The following is a 23,890-nucleotide window of genomic DNA, read 5'->3' as shown; positions in this document are numbered from 1 at the left end:
TAGCAAATTATAAAGCCTTTAAAAGTAAGTTAGTAATTAGTTGCTTTTGGATAAATTCATTAAGAGCCATTTCTAGATCAAAATCGATTGTATTTTACTGCTTTCAGCTTATTAACTATATATAACTTTTCAGCTGTAAATCTACTCCTCTTCTCTCTGGGTATCTCTTTTAACCATCATTTTAACTGGGTATACATTCCCACTGTGGTTAAGACTCAAGTTGCTCTGACTTTTTACCATGAAGATCTTCTGTATGTATGTAGTTCTGTTGCAGCTCCTTGGGACTTGTTTATGTCAATTCCCTCGTCTATGTGCAAACTCAGAAGGACTACGGACCAAAGAGTGCTGCCCCGTGTGGGATGGAGACAGCTCAGCCTGCGGTGCCCTGTCAGGCCGTGGTTTCTGCACTGAAGTGTTGGTCTCTGATGAACCCCATGGTCCCCAATACCCACACAGTGGGATTGATGACAGAGAGCGCTGGCCTTTAGCTTTCTTTAACCGGACGTGTCGTTGTGCTGCAAACTATGGAGGTTTTAACTGTGGAGAATGCAGGTTTGGTTACTGGGGTCCAAACTGTGCTGAGTACAGGGAATCAGTGCGCAGGAACATCTTGACCCTGTCAACTGCTGAGCAACAGAAGTTCATCTCTTATCTGAACCTAGCTAAAAACACCATCAACCGTGACTATGTTATCTCCACAGCAACAAGAGCAGAGATGGGTGAAAATGGTGAGAACCCCATGTTTTCTGACATCAACACCTATGACCTGTTTGTCTGGATGCACTACTATGTGTCCCGGGACACTTTTCTGGGAGGACCAGGAAATGTATGGAGAGACATTGACTTTGCCCATGAATCTGCAGCATTTCTGCCCTGGCACAGAGTCTTCCTGCTTCACTGGGAGAATGAGATAAGGAAGCTGACGGGAGATTTTAACTTCACCATCCCATACTGGGATTGGAGGGATGCCCAGTCCTGTGAGGTGTGCACCGATTCTCTGATGGGAGGACGTAGCTCCCTCAATCCTAACCTCATCAGTCCTTCTTCTATCTTCTCATCATGGAAGGTAAGAAAATTTGATTGTCCCTCTCTGGCTCTCGAGTATGTATGTCTGTGAGTGAAAACATAAAATTGTGAGTGTATGGAGATATATCAGCAAATACTCCTTAGTAAACTCAAAATTCCTTCTCACCCAAAGTATTGTTGTTTTGTTTTGACTTCATGTTGCAGACCTTTTGTCTAAAAGTTGTTTTATCCTGTTAATCCAAAAGAGTGATCTAGTTGGAACACAATTTTTTTAAGAATTAAAATGTGATCCTGCCAATATGAAATCAGAGGCTTTATCTCCACAGCTAAGAACATGTATCTAATACATCAATTGTATGCTGAGTTATTGTAGTAGTAGTCTCTTTCTTTGTGTGTTTAAGTTTGTTTCATCCATGCATTCACTAATATTTATTCATATGCTCCAAAAATTAGCAAAGAACAAATATAAGGCCCTTTTGGGTATTTGCCACAATAAATCACACAAACAGCAGGGTATTATGGGCTTTACAATGTCACAGTCTATTCCCATATAATGTTTAGTCTTTTACCTCTGTTTATTTGAGTCCCTTGGGTACAGATAATAAAGGTAAACATTGCTGTATGAGAGCAGTTTCACTAAACTCATACAGATGGATAGAGCTTTATGAAGGTCTAAAGGCTTTTTAACTACAGTCGCTCACCAAATGTGTGTGTAGGTGATTTGCACTCAGCCAGAGGAGTACAACAGCCGAGAAGCACTATGTAACGCTACTGGGGAGGGTCCGCTGTTGCGTAATCCTGGCAATCATGATACAAATCGCGTGCCACGAATCCCCACAACAGCTGATGTGGAGTTCACTGTGGGCCTCCCTGAGTATGAGACAGGACCCATGGACCGATTCGCCAACATGAGCTTTAGAAATGTCCTAGAGGGTAGGAGTGGTACACATACACACACACACACACACTGTACTTTCAAACAATTCTTGATCTAATTAGTCTGATCTAGTGAACACTCAAATGCAACCTTCAAACCCTGTTCCCAGACGTGAGGCAGGGTACGGTGGCCTTCACCTTTAAAACAAAACACGATTCCCTTTCCAGAGCCAGTGTTTGGTTTGTCCATTCTGGGCTACTGTAGAAACATACCGGTGCAACATGGCTGCCTTCGTGAAAGGAGACCCGCTCGTGTTAATACTGTCGATTGCTGTAAATATTACACAGAGGCACACACACATGTAAACCCATGTAAAGTATTAAATATATGCATGTCACTTAGCATTAAATGCCATGAACTATTTTCCATGAGGATCGGTCAGATAATTCATTTCTACTGTAAAAAATTACTTTTACAGTCAGAGGCCTTCATTTAGTGATAAGCTCAATGGATCGAATGTCAGTGTGCTTGAAAAAAAAATCAATTTTATTTATATCAAAAGCTTCTCAAATATTTGTAAAAGATCACTAGAAACACTAGACATAAGTTCAGCCAATGTACTCAGCTCTGTTTTAAATGTAACATGATTGCCTAGTGGCTCAAATAACTTTGTAGAATTTGTTTCTACATTAATCTCTACATCAACCCCTTCTCTCTTGCAAACCTGGTTCCTCTCCTTCTGTTACCCTCGTATCCCTTCTTTTTTTTTTTACACCTTCTAACCCGCATTCTTGTTTTACTCTTTTCTCACGTACCTGTTTTGGATCTCCCTCCGTCCTGCAGGTTTTGCTAGTCCAGTCACAGGTATGGCAGTGCCTGGCCAGAGCACCATGCATAACGCCTTGCATGTCTTCATGAATGGTTCCATGTCCGCAGTGCAGGGTTCAGCAAACGACCCCATTTTCCTGCTGCACCACACATTCATTGACAGGTATGATAACACCCTCATGAACCTGTACAGTAATGGTACACAGAAACAGAGCGAAATAAAGGGAGGAACTACAGGAGACAGTAATAAATAGATTTAAAAAAGAGGAAAAAGAAACAGGATTTATAAAAGTACACCTTTCTTGTTGCCAACATTATGTGTTTTCAATTCCTTTTGTAACTTTTATCATATTCCATATGATAAAGTTCCATATACCATCTACCACCTTCTCTGTTTTTGATTTATCTTCACTCTCTTTTATTTCTCTGTTCCTTTTTCCTCTGCAGCATCTATGAGCGCTGGCTAAGAACCCACCAGCCTCTCCGGACCAATTACCCACGTGCTAATGCCCCTATTGGCCACAACGACGGGTACTACATGGTGCCCTTCCTGCCTCTCTATAGAAACGGAGACTATTTCCTCTCTAATAAGGCTCTAGGATATGAGTATGCATACCTGTTGGACCCTGGTCAGTGCATGTCAAATAAACTAATGCTTGTACAACTTTCCATATGTAAAGTTTTCTCATCCTGTGTACTCTATTGGCACCCAAGGTCAAAGGTTTGTCCAGGAGTTCCTGACCCCCTACCTCCAGCAGGCTCGGCAGATCTGGCAGTGGCTTCTGGGAGCCGGGATCCTCGGGGCTCTGATTGCTGCAGTCATTGCAGTGCTGCTTATTGTTGCAAGACGGAAGTGGAAGCGTCAACAGAGGAGAAGCAGATCACCAAGCTACGGAGAGAGACAGCCACTACTGCAGAGCAGCTCAGAGGAAGGTTCAGCCTCATATCAGACTCCTCTGTAACACAATACTGTACTGACAGCAGTATATGAATGTACAAACTATTAGGGACATGAATCTAATGAATCTCATGAATCTAATGATGTGGATCTGCAAGACTACATTTGTTGTTGCTTTCTCCTAATAAATATATTTAAAATTTAAATTATAGCTGAGTTAGTAACACATCTTTAAAAAGGCAGTTCACCCAAACCACTGAAAACATATTGTCAACTCAGACAGTTGTGTGTATTGTCTCTGCCTTTGGTATCTATTGATGACATTTTTAGGTAGTGACAGAACAGACACAGTGGTAGATATCTGAGCATATCTCCCTACCTCTGGCCACTGCTAATGATCATTAGTAGAAAGAGGGGAATGTTGAAGATTTGGGTGAAGTAACCCTTTAAGGACTGAGACATTTTAAATGGAGATTATGCAAAAGGAAAAGCTGTCCCTGATATTTTATACATTCAGTAGATACATAGAGGAAATATTTGACATGGTGGTACGTGTTAATTAATATAACTATTTAAGTTCAAATGTACACTAAACAAACTATTCTGTTGATATTTGAACTGTGACTTGTGCCAAACTGTGCCAAGAGTTCACCTTGGAGTACATTTACTGGTTACTTATACAAGCAACTCAACAGCAACTGAATCAGCCAAATATGCATATCTTAGTCCTTGGCTTACCTTGAACAGAGCCACATTTTATGTGATTTATTGTTCCATTATTGGGTACTTTATTTAATGGTGATTCTATACACAGAATATAAATTAAAAATGAAACTGAGGTGAAACTGAAATGATTGCACAACACAAGAAAATGTAAAAGTAATGAAAAGGTAATTGAAAATAATTATAGTGTGAAAATTGTCAATGTCACATTTTTCTTTGATACTAAAATGAACCATTATCATAAAAATCTTGCTCCCTAATCACTTTTCTCATCCTTAAGAAAACTGCATTATTTGTGAATTCCTAAACACCAAACCTATTTAAGAGAATAAGAGAATGAGTTTTCCAAAAAAAAAAAAAAAAGCAGAAATGAAAACACTGACTAAATCTGCAACACACACTTGTGTGTTAGCACTGGTGATAAAGCACCACAGTGGGATATTGTATAATGGTGGTGCTTTTTCACAAGCAAAAAAATGTAGGTGGTATTAATGAGAACAAAATGACTCATGACTTTGTACATGTTGCATTAAGGTGAGACTTGACTGTGATTTTCTCAGTTTATTCTCTGTTGGTTATCGAAGAGTGTTGACTTGGCTGTCGAACATCAAATTCTTGTTTTAAAGCCAGTTTAAATAACTTTCACTTGAGTGACAGTGATCAAATTATAATACCATTGCACGTCTAGTTAAAACCACTGTAAACAGTCAATGTTGTCAGAATAACAATGCTTCTCAAATATGTGCCTGTGACAATGAATTAAATATATTACAGTAATAACATAAATAGAGCTAGGATAGGATCATTTCTAACTACATGCAACTGATCAAGATATAATAAATAAAGAAAATCTGTAAGATTTTACTTTTTTTGTTAAAAAAGCAGATAATCCTGACAATATACAATTAAACATCCATCCATCCATCCTCTTTCGCTTATTCAAGGCCGGGTTGCAGAGGCAGCAGTCTAAGCAAAGATACTCAGACCTCCCCCTCCACAGATACCTCCACTAGTTCTTCTGGAGGGACGCTGAGGCATTCCCAGGCCAGCTGGGAGATGTAATCCCTCCAGCCTGTCCTGACTCTTTCCCGAGGTCTCCTCCCAGTGGGACTTGCCCAGAACACCTCCCCAGGGAGGCGCCCAGGAGGTATCCGAGACAGATGTTTGAACAACCTCAACTGGATCTCTCTGAGCTCCTCAAAAAATGACTGAGCTCCTCACCCTATCTCTAAGGAAGTGCCCAGCCACCCTGAGGAGGAAACTCATTTCAGTGACTTGTATCTAAGACCTGATTCTTTCGGTCTCCATTGTGGTGAAGCAGGGGGAGCAGTCCCAGTTGCAGTACAGCGACTGCAGATGCCGCATTGATCCATCTATCAAGCTCACACTCCATCCTTCCCTTACTCATGAAACAAGCCCCGGAGATACTTAAAACTCTTCCATTTGAGACAGGAGCTCTACCCTGACGTGGAGGGGGAAATCCACCCTTTTCTGACTAAGAACCATGGCCTTGGACTTGGAGGTGCTGATTCTCATCCTGGCTGCTTAACACTCAACTGCAAACCACCCCAGTGCACGCTGCAGGTCCTGGATCGATGACGCCAACAGAACCACATCATCCGCAAAGAGCAGAGATGAGTTCCTGTGTCTACTGAACCGGACCCCCTCCGACCCCCACTGCACCTAGAAATTCTGTCCATTAAAATAATGAATAGAATCAGTGACGAAAGGCAACCCTGGTGGTATCAAACATGCACCAGAAACAAGTCTGACTCACCTAAAAATTAACTTTAAAAACCCAACTAACTAAAAATGATGACATGAGGTGAAGTATAGGTTTGCTTTGTATGAAGACAGTCTGTTGTAGATATGTTGAACAGTGACAATGTTCAGTTATGTGAAAGCAAAGACGGTAGTCCATTGTATGTCCACTGTGGTTCTACCCTGTTCCTGTGTTGAAAGAGCCCAGATGCTGATGAGTGACAGTCCCAGTCTCATCTATGAAGACCCAAAGTCCAGGTTCCCTTTTCTAGCTAGTGTTTGTTCCAGCAGGCTCGATCACATTTTTTTTTCCAATAGAAGGTTTCTATTTTCACTTTCTAAAACCCAAAACATTGTGTGGATTTCCAACCCATATTTGTAGTGGTTCTGTACTAATCTAAAAGATCATGAAACTCAAACTAATTTTAATCTAGATCTTTTAGTCATACTGCATACAGTTCCCATGGCGCCTCATAGCTAAAGTTTTTTAATATAAACAAAATGAATGTTGTTTTATCACACTGACAGTGGCAGGGTGCTTAATTTTAAATGCCCTGTGTTCGGGTGTGTAGAAAAATTTGATGGAACAAAAGCTAATACGAAAATGGTGGATAACCTGGTTCTCCCTAACCTAAAATCTTTGGTTACAGAGCTTGTTTAGGTGCCAGTTTAGTGTCAAGCGAGTTGACTGTAAACCACTGACACTAAAACTGGCACTTAAGAGTAAAACTGGCGTTGAGAGTAACATATTTGTCCACTTTTTTTCCCACATTTCCTTCTATTTCAGTCCAATGTTCGTGTATCAGTTTATACGATCCCTGCGTGATGTTTTGGCCCTGGTCCACCGAAACATCAATTCTCCATTGTGCAATATAATTATCTTGTTGTGGAATAACAGGTTTTGTCAAACCATTTCTCACATTACACTGAAACATAAGGCAGAGTTACTTTTCAGAGGGGTGCATCAGGAAAAAGATGAAATCCAATAGCAAGTTTGGATAGGGCAGATAATCCATGCAGTGAGTTGGCATTTTTAGTTTTTCACAAAGGTTGATTGGATTAGAAGTTCTTTTGGTCAATTTCATAGATCTCCACTCTCATCTGACAATTTGATTACAGATTCTTATGTTTAAAATATTTTAAGCAAGCAAAATTGACCAAAGATATTTGGAAATGTACTTCAAATGAGTAACATCTGCCCCAAAATGTTTGAAAATCCATCCTCCCAAATTTGCTGAGGTTGACCTGAAATTGTAGAACCAGCTCTGATGTTCAATCAGCTGAACGACTCCTTGTTGAATTCAAAGGTTGTTCCAGAGGATCGGGCTGAATTACACAGTCTGTGGACCGTCCTGGATATTCCTTTTGGTCCACAGCAGAAAACCCCGACTCGCTTACTGAAATCACATGCCAAGAAAACAGCAATATTGTGGGATGTTAACCAGAATTCATATCATGTTTCATGTTTCATCTCTACTCACCATTTATTAGTTTTCCCAATTTCATCAAAGAGCAACTTCCACCTGGGTCGACCAACCAGCAACCTCGAGGTGAGAGGCTGGTACTTCTCCTCAGACATGCTCTGAATAAGAAAATACACAAGACAACCATCATGATTTACTAAAACAAGAATCATCAGATTCGCATCTGAATGGGACTACATGATTCATTCTCAGAATACATGTCTACTTGTGGGTCCCAGTGTCCAAAAGTAGAATGGGAGGCAGAGCCTTTAGCTATCAAGCTCCTCTCCTGTGGAACCAGGTGACCCTGAACCATCCCTTAGTTAGTCTGGTATAGGCCTAGACTTCCTGAGGACTCCCCATTGGTGCGCTGAGCTCTCCTCTCCTCTCCCCTCCCTTCCCTTCTCTTCCCCTGTCCTGTAAACTGAGATTTTACAAAAACAGTACAAGCTTTTTATCTTGCTGGTTCGTGTTAGAGACTGACAGGACACTTTAACTTCACCTGTGTCATATCATTCACACAGAATATGGAGGATCTCCTTTTGATCCTTTTTTTCCTCCACAGTGCAACTCTGACCTCCTGGTATGGGTCAAGATCTTTCAATAATCAGGGTATAAAACAGCAGTCATAGTGTTATCTTATTTCCTGTCTTTAACAGAGCCTCCCTCACGAAGCAAGATCAATGAGGTTGGATGACTGTGCAGAGTAAGAGCTGGAACCCGCCCAAAACAATGACAAAAGTAAACATGCTCCACAGAGTGCTCAGCACAGTTCACTAACAGTTGTTCAGTTTCCTGTGACAGGAGGCTGTGGTTTTACACGTCTTAACCTTGGTAATGAACATGTAGTTAAAAAAAAAAAAAAGGTTGATACTCCCCTTCGGGGAATCGAACCCCGGTCTCCCGCGTGACAGGCGGGGATACTTACCACTATACTAACGAGGAGCTGAACTCAAATGAACTCAAAACTGTAAAAATAGTAACTCAACAATACTTGTCAAATCAAGGAGAGGATTAAACAAAAAAAGAACACCTTGGACTGATTTCCCACGTGATCTACAGGTAGGTTTAACATTTAAATGGTTATCAAGAGTTTGAGATTCATTCCCAAGACATGAGTTATTGTATTTCTATTAACACAACGTTAATGTTCAGTCTGCTTTGTCTTGAATTATTATAATGTTTGTATAGATAACAGAAAAATTAAGTCATTCAAAAAACAACTACTGGTACAGGTTATGGTCTTCAGGAAAAGAACTAGCACCAACTCACGTTCAAATCAAGGGTAGACTCTAGACATTAGAGCATGCTGCCCTCTAGAGGGCAAAGTTTTCAAGTCAGTCTGAATGAATGAAGAGATCAAAGGGTAAACAGTCAACAAAATACATTGAAACAAAAAGATAAACACAGAAAGATTTGTGTGTGAATGTGACACACCAACCTGCATGTTGTCTGCCTGACTGACGTACAGTTTCAGATTAAAGTAGTCTGGTCTGTTTGCCTCCCAAAGCTAAATGACAAACACAAACAAGAAAACTTCAGTGCTGTGCTGAGATATGATTGTTCTAACTTAGCAAAGGCACATTAAGATAAAGTGCAACGTTTATCTATTTCTTTGAAATAAAAGAGGTAACATTAACAGCCACAAGGTGGCGCTAAATACAACAAACATAACACTTTAATACACCAATAAAGGACTTTGTCCAGGTTCTGGACAATGTTTCTCATTTTATTTGTATCAATGCAAAACCCTGAGATTGTGTCTTTAACTGTTTAAACATGAACACTAAATTGGGTTAAAGTAGACTCTGAAAACCATGACCTAATGTGCTTTTATTTCATAATTCTACATAAACTTTGTTTTACTGTAATGAGACTTTAAAAGAGACAGTAGATAATCTACAGCGAGCAGGTTTTGTCCTGACCTTTTGATGAAGGGCACAAAGCAGCTCAGCAAACCAGTGGAAGGACTGGAGCTCCCTGCAGACCCAAACAAAATACAACCTCTGCAACCTGAAACCTGTCCAACCATCACTGGGAAAAAAGACACAGAAAGGAGGAAACATTAAATACTTGCTCAAAATATTCATTACTTGTTAGGAAATGACATTTGCAATTAACTCACAGCAGAGCATGGAGCACACAGGCAAACGGCGTAACGCCTATTCCACCCGCAACACAAAGACTGACATCGTAGTTAAACACTTCCTCTGATGGACTTCCAAACGGACCATCCACGTATAGCCTGAATAATAACGTAGACAAAACACTATTTAGTCAAGAACTTGCCAAATATACACACTTATATTTTGAATTTTCCCCTCAGGTTTAAAAAAAAAAAAAAAAATCCTTCATTTGAATTCCCACTATCTCAGTATGGGGTCTTTTCAAACACACACACACACACACGCGTGTGTGTGACATATCTCTAACAGCTGCTTAAACATTTGTGTCATTAAAAACACAGACACATTTCACACGTTAATCTCTCATGGGGTCTTTGCATTGACTTACATTAATTTCCTGGAGACTTACCCAAGCCTTACTCATAACCTACTTAACTTACCATCAACCTCGGCCTAACTTTAAACCAAACTGTTATTCTAAAATTCATTATTTACATGGTGGCGACCCGTATCTGGTCCCCATGAGGAAGGCCAAGTCTCCCCCTCAGCATTTACTGTTACATGTACAAGGCTCAGAAACCTATTTATTTCTCACCAAAAATAAAATATCGGTTTGACAACTTTTTCTTTTATAATTTTATATGTAGCTTGGTTAACAGGTTCTCCATTAAGGTTTATGTGCTAATCCAGACTAAACATTTTGTAAATATATTTTAAAAAATTCCTCAAACCTCTGACCTCTCTGTGATTCTGAGCCTTCATGAAAATAAAATCACATCAGGCACATTGCTCACACAGTAAATAACACACACACACACACACTCACAGATACAGGAACATACTTTGGGTATCTCCTCTGCTGTACCATGGGAAGGATCTTCAAGTCTGTCCTTGGTTGAGGAATTAACAGCTGTGTGAAGTGCTCTGAGGATTGGTAAGGAGAAGAGACAGTACTTCATCCACTGGTTTAACTCTCAAAAAGAGTGTTATAAATAATGTAAACACAGTTCTGTTAAAACATTGCCATACTTACTGATTTTTTTTTTCTACACATCCTAATTTAAGGTTTCCTCAAAACATAAGGTCATGGCCAACACAAACCAACCAGCTTCCATTCCTGTGTTCTGAGCTATTCTTTCCTCTAAGATACTGGATGTCCATATAAAGTTCTTCTGCATTTAACACTGCAAGATAAATAAACTATGTTGCGTGTGATTGTGAGTGTCTGTGTATGGCTAAACATTGTTAGGACCAGTTTGAGTTAAGATCATGAAAGCAAGGACATTTTCAAAAACTTTCTGACTCACCTTCAAAGGCCTGTTTGAAGGATAAAGCTTGGTTACAGGTTCTGGTTTAGGTTAGGATAAGGGTTGGGCTTGGGTATTTAGTTGTGATGTTTAAGTTTAGGGTTTGGGGCTAGGGAATACATTACAATGAGTGTCCTCACAACGACAGCTGTACAAATGTGTGTGTGTGTGCCCGCGCACGCATGCACAAGATTTCCAACCAGACAATGAAACTGACGTGGCTATCCTAACAAACTTTTCAAAGCCACGTGAGATAGATGCGGAGTTCCAACACACATTCCATATAAGCACGCACGGAGAGTGGAATGAAATCTTATTTATTCCAACAGTCCAGTTGACTTTCTAAAAGTGAAAACAAAGGATGCAAAATACGGATAAGCTAAACAATAAAGTTAAACAAAGGCTAAACAAAATGCAATTTTGTATGAGGTCGTAAAACTATTTCCCTTCTGCCATCGAACTTCCCTCAGTCTGCAATGAAAGGACTAATTAGCACCCATTGCCTTGCGTCACCAAGGCACATCAAGGAGGAGTGGTTACGGAGACACATCACACATAAGTTAACATAAATATCTTAGCAAGATAAACTGTTTCAAGTTACTACAATGTAAATAAATATTCTTTCAGGTAAATATTCTCAGGTTCTCTGTACTCAAAAATGGCTCCTACAGAAACTGTATGATAGTATGACATAATAACTTCAAGGTGAAGAAGTGGTTTCACACAAACATGCCCATGCATAAGAACTAACATAACAAGCAGAGACACACACAAAAAAATGCAGTTTTTCGGAAATGCATCCTCCCCAGAGAGAAGAGAGAGAAAAGGAGGGCAAAACAAAATAGTTTCTTTCCTGTCCACTCTGAGAGGGAGAACATATTTGTTTGTTTGTTTATGTGTATCTGTGTGTGTGTGTGTGTGTGTGTGCGTGTGTGCATGAATTTACCAGTCCAGTCTCCCACGACTCGCAGATGGATGCCAAAAGTTTCCTTGTTCTCAGTGGGACACTGTAAGAGAGCAGACAGTGAGTCATGATGAAACACACACAGATACACATACATGTGTAACTGACACACAATACAGAGCACATACACAACGTAGAACTATTTTTTCATTAAATTTAACAATGCACACACACACACACACACACACACACACACACACACACACACACACACACACACACACACACACTGTCTTCCTGTTGGTAGACCGCATTACAAGCCTCAGGGGTTTGTCTGTGATTCTCTGCCATCCTCCTCAAAGATCCATAACACACCAGGCACAGGCATGCACAGTGTGTATCTGTGTGAATCTAAGTGCATCCCAGCATGTTGTCTAATCAGATACTTTTATTTATCTTCTGCTTTTCACTTATACAATCAGGGTTCAATCTAAAATTTTCAATAAACAAGGTGAAACTGAAAACGAGCGGAAAACCCATTTGTCAATCATATCGGCAGTAGGGGGCGGGTTGAGAGAGACAGAACTCAATGTTCTCTACCAGCGGGAAGAAACTATAAAAACATATGTGTGAGTATACACACATTGTGTGTGTATGCATTGTGTCATGCGTGTGGAATGTGAGTGAATTGGAGTTACATAATGTCTCACCATAGTTAGTGTGAAGGGATGGTTCTCAAACGAAGAGACACCTGGACAGTTTAGAACAATATACTGAGAAAATGAGGAGGACGAGATGGAGAGAGAGCAGGATGACAGAGAGAAGGAAGAGTAGCAGACAGGGGACATGTGGTAAGAAAATAAGGGGAGAAACAAAGGGAAGGATGTGAAAGAAAGAACTCATCACATGAACATTTCAAGTAAAGAAAAACTATAGTAGCACAGTGGATTAACATCATATCATTAAATAAACAGAAAAATACATCCAGCATGTTTGGAGAGAAGTATACGTCATGTCTTCTCACCTGTCCAGGTCGAGCTTTGAAATTCTTCTTCAGCATTCGCACCTCAGTGACATCACAGGGGTGTCTGATGACCGTCACTATGGTAACGGGGTCACTGCTCCAGATGTAGCGGTAGAAACGCTCCGCACAGTACAGACAGAGAGGACCGGACACCCACATCCACGTCTGAACACACACAAAGAAACAATGCAACACAGATTACCCCTAAACTATCTCACAAATCCCACTTTCTGCATCATTAATAGTAAACCACACAAAAAATTCATGGAAGCAGCTCATAAATACAGATGTGATGGCTCACTGTCAATACTCCTGCCCTGCTCTCGTTGGCTGGTCCATTCTTTCCTCTCTTTATTCACATTGGCAGCATTTACAGATTATTCCTGTTGCTTGCCTTATAGTTACTTATCAAGGTTTCCTAATTCTCCCAACGTGCTCCTATTACAATAAAACAAAAGCTCTGACCCTGCAGCCAAAGAGAGGAATACATGACCATATCCCTCTCTGTCGCGGTAGGTGGTGTTTCTGTTTCTTGCTATTGGCAGTTACCTATCACAGACTAATTGCTCACAGCTCCTCTAAAGCCAAGGAAGAACAATCAGGTTTAAGCAGGATTTTATGGAACCAGCTTGCAGCTTAACAACCATGTGCGAACACCTAATCACACACGCAGGAAGAAACGCACACAAACACAGGCCTTGATGTAGAAAGCCAATGCCAGTCCCTCCCTAACAGCACTACATTTCTAATAAACACAACCAACTCCCTCAAACACTTCAAAATACTCAGCACAAGTGCCCAACACTTACACACCGACAATAACACTGGCAGACACTTGCAGGAACGAACACTTCCTTCAGCTCAAACTCAAAGATGCATGTGAAAGGGCTTGCAGCCCCACATAGATACACAGACCTGGGGGTAGTGTGGCTGGAAATGAGCCTCCTCTCTGCATCTCCTTTCTTCATCTTCACTCTGCTCCAGCTCCTCGCCCTGCTGCTCTGTACTGCTCTGATTGGCTCTGAGGCAGCCAGGGGGGTGCGCCTCTATGTTGGTCTGATACTTCAGAGCTCCACTGGTCAACACACCACAATCAAGATGTCACTTTGGTTATTAGAGAGTAATTCTTATAACTGCTTATCAAGGCTTCCACTGGTAGTGAAAAAGACCATAAAGACAAATCTTTACATTTACTGTATGAATGTTTACACTGTTATTCAGAATTTGTGATATAAAAACACTTGGAAAAAAACAAATGTGTAACAAAGCAAACCCAGGCAGTTTGGAACGTATGCTGGGATGACAGTAATGTCATATTTATTTCATAATGCACTTCCAGTCAAACTGCAAAAAAGCCTGAAACATTTGAGGGTGATTGTATCTGCAACATAAATCCACCACAATTTTCTGCCAGTATTAAACCCAAAGAAAAAAGGAGAAATGCATTAAGGTTTTATAAGTCTGGTTTATTTTGCTGATAAATAAATGATAATATGTATTGAGATGTCGTCAACTGTGTTTCCTTTGCTTAAGAATGAGACAAACTGTGCCAACAGTGCATGCACACACACACACACACAGATTTAGTGCAGACAGTACAGAGACCTACCCAGCCATGTGAACCATGAGGATGATGTAGAAGACAATGAAGAGGTTGTGTGTATACCAGAAGATCTCATAGTTGGACACCCTGGAAAATTTTTTTAAATGACACATAGATTATTATTTTCAAAAACATCATTACTTCTAAGACAGACCAAGAATATTTTAAAAGACAGATAATGTATAAGATAATGATCAGTGAGGAATTTGATATAAAATGACATAAGGAAACAAGAAGAAGAGAGAGAAAAAAAGCAAAGTCAACAAAAGTAGTGAGCGAGGTTAAGAGTTTGTTCAGGACCAGACACAAAGCGCTAAGAGGGTAAATATTTAAAGGGTCATTACACTAGTGACCCCAGCCCATTAACACTGCAGATGATGTTCTTCAACCCTGTGTTCACGGTTCATTCAAATCAACTAGATCTTTGTTTACCCATTAGGGTGGCCATTGTCTCATATTACAGTGATGTAACCTCGGAAAATCAAATCAGAAGCCAAATCAAACTCCTGTTTTTATTTTGTCTACAATGAATTCATGAACTTAATTGACCGTTTTTATAACCAGCCTATATTCTTCAACACTCAGAATGGGAGCCACATTGTGTTTTGCTGAAATAATTTCCAGCATTTTAGGACAGAGGAGTGTGGATATTTTAAAAATTGTAGCAATGTTAAAGGTAATAACAGTATCATAAAATAAGCAAGGAAATAAAAAGATTTCAGATGGCTGCCAAATAAAAAGAAGAACTACCAGGTATGTGTTTTAATTCGTACTGATCACTGTGACTCATTATATAGATATTCCTCTGGTGTCAGCCACTTACCCAAACTCTTATCTAAAGCCTTTGGTGGTCTGGAAGAGCCACTTATCCTCTGTTCAATTACTCAAGAAAGCAAGGAGAGCACATATACACACTTATTTTAACACACCTTGTAGTTAACACACACATGTAGAGGGGCATGACCCACTGTGACCTGAGTAATAACAGAGCTGAGAGTGGAACACTTAGTGAGGATTTGCTCTGTAACAGACCCCTGTTAACATGTCTCCTTATGGTCTCCATCTTTCATTTCTCGCTTCGCTTCACCTCACCTCACACACACACACACACACACACGACATGAATCATGAAGTCAGATACAGACAGAGGCAGAGGCACACGTATGTAAGCACAAAAACCAAAGGCTGGTGTGTCATAATTTATTAACCATGAAGCAGTTCAAGGTGTCCTGTCAACAGTTTTGCAGGCTTGTCTCTTATAGTTGTCTGTTGGTAGAATACGGCTGTATTCATTAAACCGTGTTAACTTCTCTTTAATGCAATCCATGACAACACATAACAAACACACACAAACTATGAGTATGATGGAGGATAGTGGTTTAGTTGGCCTACCGTATGCAGCTGGAGGAGGATGTGAACATCAGGAAGAGGATGAGAACCAACAGGATGCCAGTGACTCCTGGGACTGAAGAGAAACAGCCAATAAGATATCAGGCACAAAGTCAACACCCAAGTTAATATCACTGGAAGCAGCCATGCACATATCAAAGAGAGATGCATGCTCACAAGTTTACCCCCCCACATCATTTTATGTAACAAAAAAAAATTATTAAACAATCTTGTTTTTCTAAAAGGAATTATTTTACACACTAAAACAGCACAAATATTAAAGACAGACAATACTAAAAAGAAAAAGAAAAATCAACACTAAATGCAAACACAGCAAGACTTTCTACTTTATTCTTGGCATGTAGTTGCTCTATTGCATTAACCACTTGAATTGGTACTTGTATATACATGTATGTACATTTTATGTTTATATTCATACTAGCACATACATGCCTATAAAGACTTCTCTATGCACCTCTGATCTATACGTAACAATGCATGAGAAAGAGTAGTCCATCTTACTTGTGGTCAAAATGATCAGTTTGGGGTCCTGGGAATGAAACACAAAAAAAATGTGTGTGATTTTCTAAATCTACTTTTGTGTCACACAGAAGGCATCGTTGCCTACTCTAACATGGTTGCCCATGTTTGCAGATTTTCCTCACTTAAGAATTAAGAAATGTTTTTAGAGTTAAGGTTAGAGTTACATTAAGGTTTTAGACCAGGAAAGTGTTTGGGTTAGATACGTAATTGTGATGGGCTCAGTCTCCAAGTGTTCGTGCCTCACCTCTCCTCTGTAGTGGGCCAAATTGAGAGCTGGGAAGTCGTCCGAGTAGCGAACACTGAAGTTAACAACATTGACCAGGTGGGCAGACACATGCACAACTACAGAAGAGAGAGGGTCATAAAAAGTGAGAATTAAAAGACAGATTTTTGGTCATAGACAGCAACAAACATAGAGAAGATCTCCTGCTTCACAATTACAAAGATCAGAATGAACTGTGAGCAGACACTCATATAAACATCTCTTTGTCTGTTCAGCAGAAAGTCAGCAAAACATCCTCCTGACTCACGCGCACCCACACACCCCCTGACATCATAAGCTAACCACGCAGCCAATGACAGCTGATGGAATTAGAGGGAATAATCATGACACACAAGGGTCCTTTTTTCTCACTCACATCCTTTCTCACTCCCACCCCTCAATCCCCCTCTCCCTTAATCTTTCTTCTCTTGGTCAGTGTCTCACTTCCACCCCTGCTGCTGCTTCGTCTTCATTGTCATTTGTTGTCTCAGAACTTTGGCACACAGTTATTAGTGCGCGAGAACTTCACCTAAGCAGTATGTGTGTGTGTGTGTGTGTGTGTGTGTGCGTGCGTTTTCACAAGAAGTGAATGGTAATGATGAGAGAGGCTTAAGCTTACTCATGATGTAATAGTAAAGAACAGATGTGCAGGCTTTCTAGATTCATGACAACCCTGTTCTATCTTAAAATAGAAATGTTTCAAGTTAACAAATGCTTCATTTCAAAGGTCCCGGGGTTAAATTGAAAGACTTTTGATCATGTAAAAATGATCTTTCTGTTCAGTTTAGCTTTGAAGCTAATTCTGGGACCGTCATGAAGTGTCCATTGTTACATAAACCACTAAATAAATAACAAAAAAATAGAATCAATCTGTATACAGACTACAAAGTATATTGCATTCCAAAAGCCCTCAGCCACCATCACATTAACACTGAACAGACTGTGACATCTAAACAACACTTGGATCAGTGCTGAGGAAGAACTCCTGGTGATCTGTGGTTGTCTGTGTTGACTTTACTTGCAGTTTGCATCTTTTTCCCTAAGACTTAACTGGCACTCTACAAAAAACACGAAATATGAGCCAAAAACACCAACATGAATGAATAAGAGGAAGAAGTTTCTGAACCGGACATGCAGTAGACACACAGCTGCAACAAGCAAGCTCCCATGATGTCATGAGAGGAGACTCACAAGAACAACAACAGACGCACCAACCACCAATAAAAACACGCATGGCTGGTTGGAAGAATGTCACAGCCTTTACTCCAGGAATGCTGAGTTAGCCTGGGTCCATTTATCTACACTTCACAGTGACACATGCTCAGCCACATACACAGATACATGAATATATGAGCTGTGGTGATAAGTCAAATATTTTACCAGAGAAGATGCAGATGGCAACTCCACAGGTCACATGGAAGGTTTTGCTCTTGTCCAGCAGTCTGCGTGTCTTTCTGCTTGATACCTGCATGAGTGTGTATTGTAGAGAAGACTATAGAGTTATTTTCAAGGGAGCCATAACACACATGTAACTCATTTTCAACTTATCCTATTAACTCCCTCCACTGTGCACCAAACAAATCATCTTCCCATCCCTCTATGTGTACTCCTTCCCTCTTTCCTTACCCCATCCCTCGATCACATCTCCCCTTTACACTTACCATACATGTTCCTCGGACAAAGGTGAGCAGGGAGCGACACATGGGCAGCAGCACCAAGCTGCAATTAAAGTTCAGCACAGACGCGGCCGCCCTGCTGATGCACAGCCCAAGCTGGAAAGACACATACACACATACACTGTTTAGAAAGTTGCTGAAATGAGGCGTGATTCAGAGGATAAAGTGATAATGGTCTGCTGGATTAAAATACACAATTTGGAGCTTTTCCTATTCAGATTTGGACTATTCAATGTGTAGACAAAGGGCCGAGGGAGGACTTCCCACCACACAGGGTTATTTAAAACCATCTTTGTCCTTCTCAGTATGGAGAGCTCAGAACCATTCTCTTTCAGCATCTGTTTCTTGAGGCTTTACATTTAAATTTAACTTTTTAGTTTTGCTAAGATGAAAACTTTTTCGGTCACCTATTATTTAAGAGAAGCTTTGAAACATAAAAAATCTAAAATGACCAGAGCTAATTTATTTGAAAAAATCGGTTTCAAAAGATGGTTTGAAATATTAGTTTCTTTTTATTACTGCCTCCTACACAAGCAGCTGGACTGTTGTGTGCAAAGATAAATCCATGGATGTATGTCCATGTAATTTGGTGTTTTCCTACTCCAATAAATCAGACACTACTTCCAAAGACACAATTTAAAGATGAAGAAAAACATAAAAATGCAATGATTCTCCTGACAAGAGACCTTACAAGATCTTTAATTCTAGGTGGAATTATGGGTGTTTATTCACAATGGACAGAGATTGGAGATTATGACATTCTTGGGAAAGGTAGGCCAAAGTGAATTCACAAATATGGGTATTATGTCTGTGTTCAAACTTGACTGAGTTGTGACTCATCCATAAAGTACCCCAATTATTCACATAAGCTGCAACTACTGGCTGTGTCGTCAAGCAGGCCAAATCAGAGAGTTTAACTACAAATACTACTTTCCCTTTCACCACATAGAGCGTCTTTGCCTCCCATCTGTCACACTGATCCTTTGCCTTCCCAGTTCTAAAATCTCTGCAATGAACTAAGAATGGTGATGTTTGCACAGCCAAAGGTCAGATATCACGACAGCGTCTGGTCGGCACATACAGATTTTGTTGTCTGTTCACTGCAGATCAGGTTAAGTCAAGAAAAGGATGTGAGTGTACCAAATCAAGAGAAGAAAATGCATCTCAAAACATCCTCTCTGATGCAGCATGTAACAATAGGACAACATAGTTTACCTGAAGTAACATGATGCAGATGTCACATGTACGTGTGCAATTTGTTTTTACAAATCTCAAGCTAGAGCTCAGTAATCAAAGCCACACTGGACTGGTCTCTCACCACATTTAAACACTTTCTTGGCAGTTACAGTGAGCACTGCTGGTGCTGTCTCTTCTGATTATCCCCAAGAAACTGAAACAGTGAAGGTCTGTGAGTGTGCGGATCAGAAGAATATAGGGGATGAGACAGACAGTTCATGTGTGAAACTGTCGCCCAACCTTTGAGGAGTTACACCCATCCAAAATCGGTGGATTGAAATGCTGGTACGGTTTCATGGGGTCTGTAAGAGATACAACCTAATCCAAGATGTAATCTGAAAAAGTAGAATTGATGCTCTTCCACCACTGATCTAATTAGGTTGGATAAATGCCAGTTGTAAGGCATTACACAAGTAAAGTGTCAATCCACCAGCTCAGCTAAACTAAAAAAGATGGAAGTGTATGCAAGATATACTGCAGGGTTTCTGAGCTATAAGAATGGAGCATGGACAAATGTCAAAGTTACATTTAGCAAGTAAAGGTTAACAACAGCCCACACCCTTTAAAACTTCCCACATACATTCACTCAACACAGCTTCTCAAAGAAAAGCAGCTGACGGCAAAACCACAGCAGGAGGAGATCTGATATCCTGCTTTCTGTACATCCCCAACACCCTGAATAACCAAACCACACACATTAAAACACACACACACACACACACACACGCGCGCGCGCGCACACACACACATACACACACAGGTCAATGGGATGGTAAAACACTTTCTGAAGTCTGTAAATTTCCTTCAGAAGCATTAAACTTTTAAATACATCTGTCTTTTACAATTGCACACACACAAAGACACACAGAGGCAGATATACACACGTACACACACATAACACCCTCTGGTAAGGCATTCAGTCAAAGTCAGTGACATGCCCACACTCGCCCCTCTTCCCCCTGTGCCTCCTGCTGTACAGGCAGCGCATGAATAGCTCACATGTGCTGCTCACTGCCACATCTCATTTGTCCACTTATTTCATACTGCACAAATCTTTTCCACTAACTGAATTCTAAATTTTTCTGTTTGATTTTTGGATTTTCATATTTTGGATTTGTTTTCTATATTTCTTATTTTTTGTCCATTTAAAAAAATATTTATCAGTACTCAGCCTTAAAATATTGCAATATAGGGAATTTTGTTCCACAGCTGGGCATGACTTTTTCACAGTTTTACCCTCTAGCAGATGTTAGATGTTCCTATTTTACAATGGACAATGATGTAGGAATGTTTTCCACTGACAATAACATGTATCAAACAACACACACACATAAATATGGACTTGTGACAACAATTACATGATTCAGCAGTCATCAAATTCCTGATCCTGTGCGTGGATGTGTGTGCTCAGGTTTATGTCACTATTGTCTGGACTCGGAGTCAGCACAGCCTTGCCAACCAGTGAACACACACACACACACACACACACACACACTGTGATCATGCAGTTTATAGTCATAACTCAGGCTCATTAAAACTGCACAGGACCGATGACCATCCATCAAAAAACATTTAGTGACAGAAATCTTTTTGACCCAAATACAGCAGCAGGTTGTGTCAACATTATTAGTCTGTGCTGATGAAAACTTGTCTGACTGTTGTCGTCCAAATCCAGAAAATGATATGCCATCATATATCAGTATCAATATCAGCATTTCATTATGTCTTGGTGCCTCAGACAGTTTGTAACGCCAAGAAATCCTTGCAATCTGCTGATTTGTTTAATTTTCAATACAGTAAAAGTTTCAGTGTTAATATGGTGCATGGGAGAGCATGTACCAAGCTACAGATGCTGATTAGATTAGAACAGTTAGACCTCTGCAGCAAAATCCTGATTTTAAAAGTGTGTATCTAGAGTCCTGTGTAGGTTGCAACTTAACCAATGCATTAACCAAAGCTTAGTGGAATGATTTTAACTACAAATATATCAAATTTGTTGCTCAACTTTTCTTTTTATTAAGCAGCAGCACACAAATATCCACAGTGTATGAGCACTTATCTGACACATTATATAGTCACCAAAGGTATTCAAGCTAAATCTCTTATTGTGTTAGCCAGCACTGAGCCTGGTCCTTTATATGAGCATATATATTATCTATGAATGAGCTGCATCACATGTTGTTCTTTAATTACCATGAAAAGCAAATCATATCCACTTATATACAGACTTTGCAAATTCAAAATAAAACTTTGAGGGTAAAACTAAGCTTTTGTTTAGATTTGGATCACAGATTGTAGTAATAAAAACAATCCACCCTGCCAAGCAGCTCATTATGCAACAGTGATATCACATTGTGCATGAGCTCAGTATTGAGGACCATAATAAATGTAGGCTGGGCTGCATGTTAATGTGTATTCTTACCCCGAGCATCTTGTAGAGGTAGGAATACTGCTGTCCAGTGCAGTAGAGCAGGAAGGTGTTTGTGAACAGCCAGGTGTTGGCTCCCAGCCACAGCACCTACACACACAAAAACACACATCATCCACAAACAGCACACAGGATGTATATATATATATATACAGTCTGAGCTGCAGTCTGAAATAAAACAGCATCTCTGATGCTTTTTGGTGGATTAATGTGGGTTAAGTGCCTCCTAATGATCCTTTGACTACATTTACATGTAAACTTCATGTTGCAGGTTATAACAGAATAAAGTCACTGTTAAGCAGTAACAGTTGTTTGTATTAAAGTTTATGGTTTTTCTTACGGAACTTTGTCAAAATATTTGCAGGTTTCTTGAAAAAGCGGCTCATTCTCCGATAAAAGAAATGAATCTATTAAAAACATGCGAGGATATGAACCGAACAGTTTAAAATATCCAACAAAGTTTTTTTTTTCCAACTCCTCACCAGGACCAAGTGCTTTCCTCCCTCGTTGGCGACCCAGCTCCTCACCGACACAAACATGGTCCCTTCACCGGCCCAGCAGCTTTTTCTCCAAAGCTTCGGTGCGACAGAGACCAGCAGCCCCGTCCTCCCTGCAGCTCCGTCTGTCTCCGTCTGTCTGTGGGCAGCAACCACACCGGCCGGTCTCTGCTCTGCTCCGTCCTCCCTGCACTCCTCCGTGGCTCTCAGCACATTTGGGCTTTTCATCCCCCTCCAAAAAAAAAAAAAAAAAAAAAAAAAAGGCAACAAAGTTTCAGCAGAGCAGCTCGGTCTGATGCGCCCGCTGCACCTCCTGTCTCCTTTCGCTTCACTGTGCTGCGGGTCCGAACTACCAACGTAGCCAAAACATTTTAGATAAAAACAACTTTAGGCCAAACAGATACCCAACTATAGATAGAACTAAACTAAACTAAACAAGCTACCCCCTGTTTGGCACTAGAGGGCGCCATAGACCCACCTTTCTTCAACAGGTCTCGTGGGTTGCCAGGTTGTAAAATCCTCCTTTGGCTGGTTGGACTATTCGACCATTTTTTTCTAGAAAATGTTTGAAGACACTTCCACAGCTCTTTTGTTTTTCTCGATCCAATATTTTCCATTTAATTTGCTTTAACTTTTCTTGTCATTTCCTATAAATTAGTTGGATTCAGTGTGTTACAGTAAGAAACCTGATGAAATTAGTATTTATAGTGCTGCTTATCATTTTTTCATTTTCAAAGAAATAACAGGAGATTATACAGTAGATAAGATATATGAAAACATATCACAAATAGACGCCAAGATACACACCGGGATTTTTTTTACAGAAAATTAATTCAGATTTTTAATTTTGTTTTAATGTGAAACATTTAGCGACGTCTAGTGGTGAGATTTCTAACTGCAGGCTTATAAACACCGCACCACATCTCAGGTGCAAGGGAGGGTACGGTGGCCATCGCCTTTAAAACCAAACGTGATTCTCTGTCTAGGTTTGTCCATTCTGGGCTACTGTAGAAACATGACCTGCTCCCTATGTAGGTTCAAAAGGCTCATTCTAAGATTTAAAAAATGCAGATGTTGGTATTTTCTGGTGATTACACACTAATGACAACATATTTATGAACACTATATTACATTTCTGCTGATAGATTGCTCTAAATATTACACATTGATGCTTTAATTAAAAGTATAAAAGGGGGGGTAGGGGTAAGCTAGAGCAACTCACATTTTGGTTAAGAAGTGCACCATGTAGGATAACACATGTCGTCTCTGGGCCGTCTTGTGTCTTAAGACATCTTGTGTCTTATGTCATTTCAGATTTG

At 40.2% G+C, this 23,890-nt stretch overlaps 2 protein-coding genes across 2 annotated transcripts; one reads left to right on the top strand and one right to left on the bottom strand.

Moving 5' to 3' along the window:
* Positions 1 to 238: 238 nt before the first annotated feature.
* Positions 239 to 4,332, top strand: tyr (tyrosinase). The gene is made up of 5 exons (XM_026333480.1): positions 239 to 1,066; positions 1,743 to 1,959; positions 2,747 to 2,894; positions 3,179 to 3,360; positions 3,446 to 4,332. The coding sequence occupies exons 1-5, from the start codon at positions 239 to 241 to the stop codon at positions 3,691 to 3,693; spliced, it is 1,623 nt and encodes a 540-aa protein (XP_026189265.1). The 3' UTR covers positions 3,694 to 4,332.
* Positions 4,333 to 6,025: 1,693 nt separating this feature from the next.
* Positions 6,026 to 22,753, bottom strand: nox4 (NADPH oxidase 4). The gene is made up of 18 exons (XM_026333565.1): positions 22,557 to 22,753; positions 22,069 to 22,164; positions 18,396 to 18,506; positions 18,115 to 18,199; positions 16,717 to 16,814; positions 16,452 to 16,479; positions 15,933 to 16,005; positions 14,547 to 14,627; positions 13,853 to 14,012; positions 12,938 to 13,102; positions 12,624 to 12,686; positions 11,956 to 12,016; positions 10,545 to 10,626; positions 9,702 to 9,821; positions 9,502 to 9,610; positions 9,018 to 9,086; positions 7,595 to 7,695; positions 6,026 to 7,510 (listed from the first exon to the last, which is right to left on the bottom strand). The coding sequence occupies exons 1-18, from the start codon at positions 22,611 to 22,613 to the stop codon at positions 7,390 to 7,392; spliced, it is 1,680 nt and encodes a 559-aa protein (XP_026189350.1). The 5' UTR covers positions 22,614 to 22,753; the 3' UTR covers positions 6,026 to 7,389.
* Positions 22,754 to 23,890: the final 1,137 nt, after the last annotated feature.

The sequence above is a fragment of the Mastacembelus armatus genome, chromosome 13 (genome assembly GCF_900324485.2).
Source record: "Mastacembelus armatus chromosome 13, fMasArm1.2, whole genome shotgun sequence".
NCBI lineage: Eukaryota > Metazoa > Chordata > Actinopteri > Synbranchiformes > Mastacembelidae > Mastacembelus > Mastacembelus armatus.
The sequence above is the reverse complement of the archived record's forward strand: the minus strand, read 5'-3'. Positions and strand labels throughout refer to the sequence as shown.

Bases quoted from the DNA above. Each gene is read 5' to 3' on its own strand.
- tyr (XM_026333480.1), top strand. From the start codon at position 239: ATGAAGATCTTCTGTATGTATGTAGTTCTGTTGCAGCTCCTTGGGACT. The intron at 1,960-2,746 runs GTAGGAGTGGTA...TCCGTCCTGCAG, and splicing joins CTTTAGAAATGTCCTAGAGG to GTTTTGCTAGTCCAGTCACA. The intron at 3,361-3,445 runs GTCAGTGCATGT...TTGGCACCCAAG, and splicing joins TGCATACCTGTTGGACCCTG to GTCAAAGGTTTGTCCAGGAG.
- nox4 (XM_026333565.1), bottom strand. From the start codon at position 22,613: ATGTTTGTGTCGGTGAGGAGCTGGGTCGCCAACGAGGGAGGAAAGCAC. The intron at 12,017-12,623 runs GTGAGACATTAT...GCTCTCTTACAG, and splicing joins ATCCCTTCACACTAACTATG to TGTCCCACTGAGAACAAGGA. The intron at 7,511-7,594 runs GTGAGTAGAGAT...ATGTGATTTCAG, and splicing joins ATTGGGAAAACTAATAAATG to TAAGCGAGTCGGGGTTTTCT.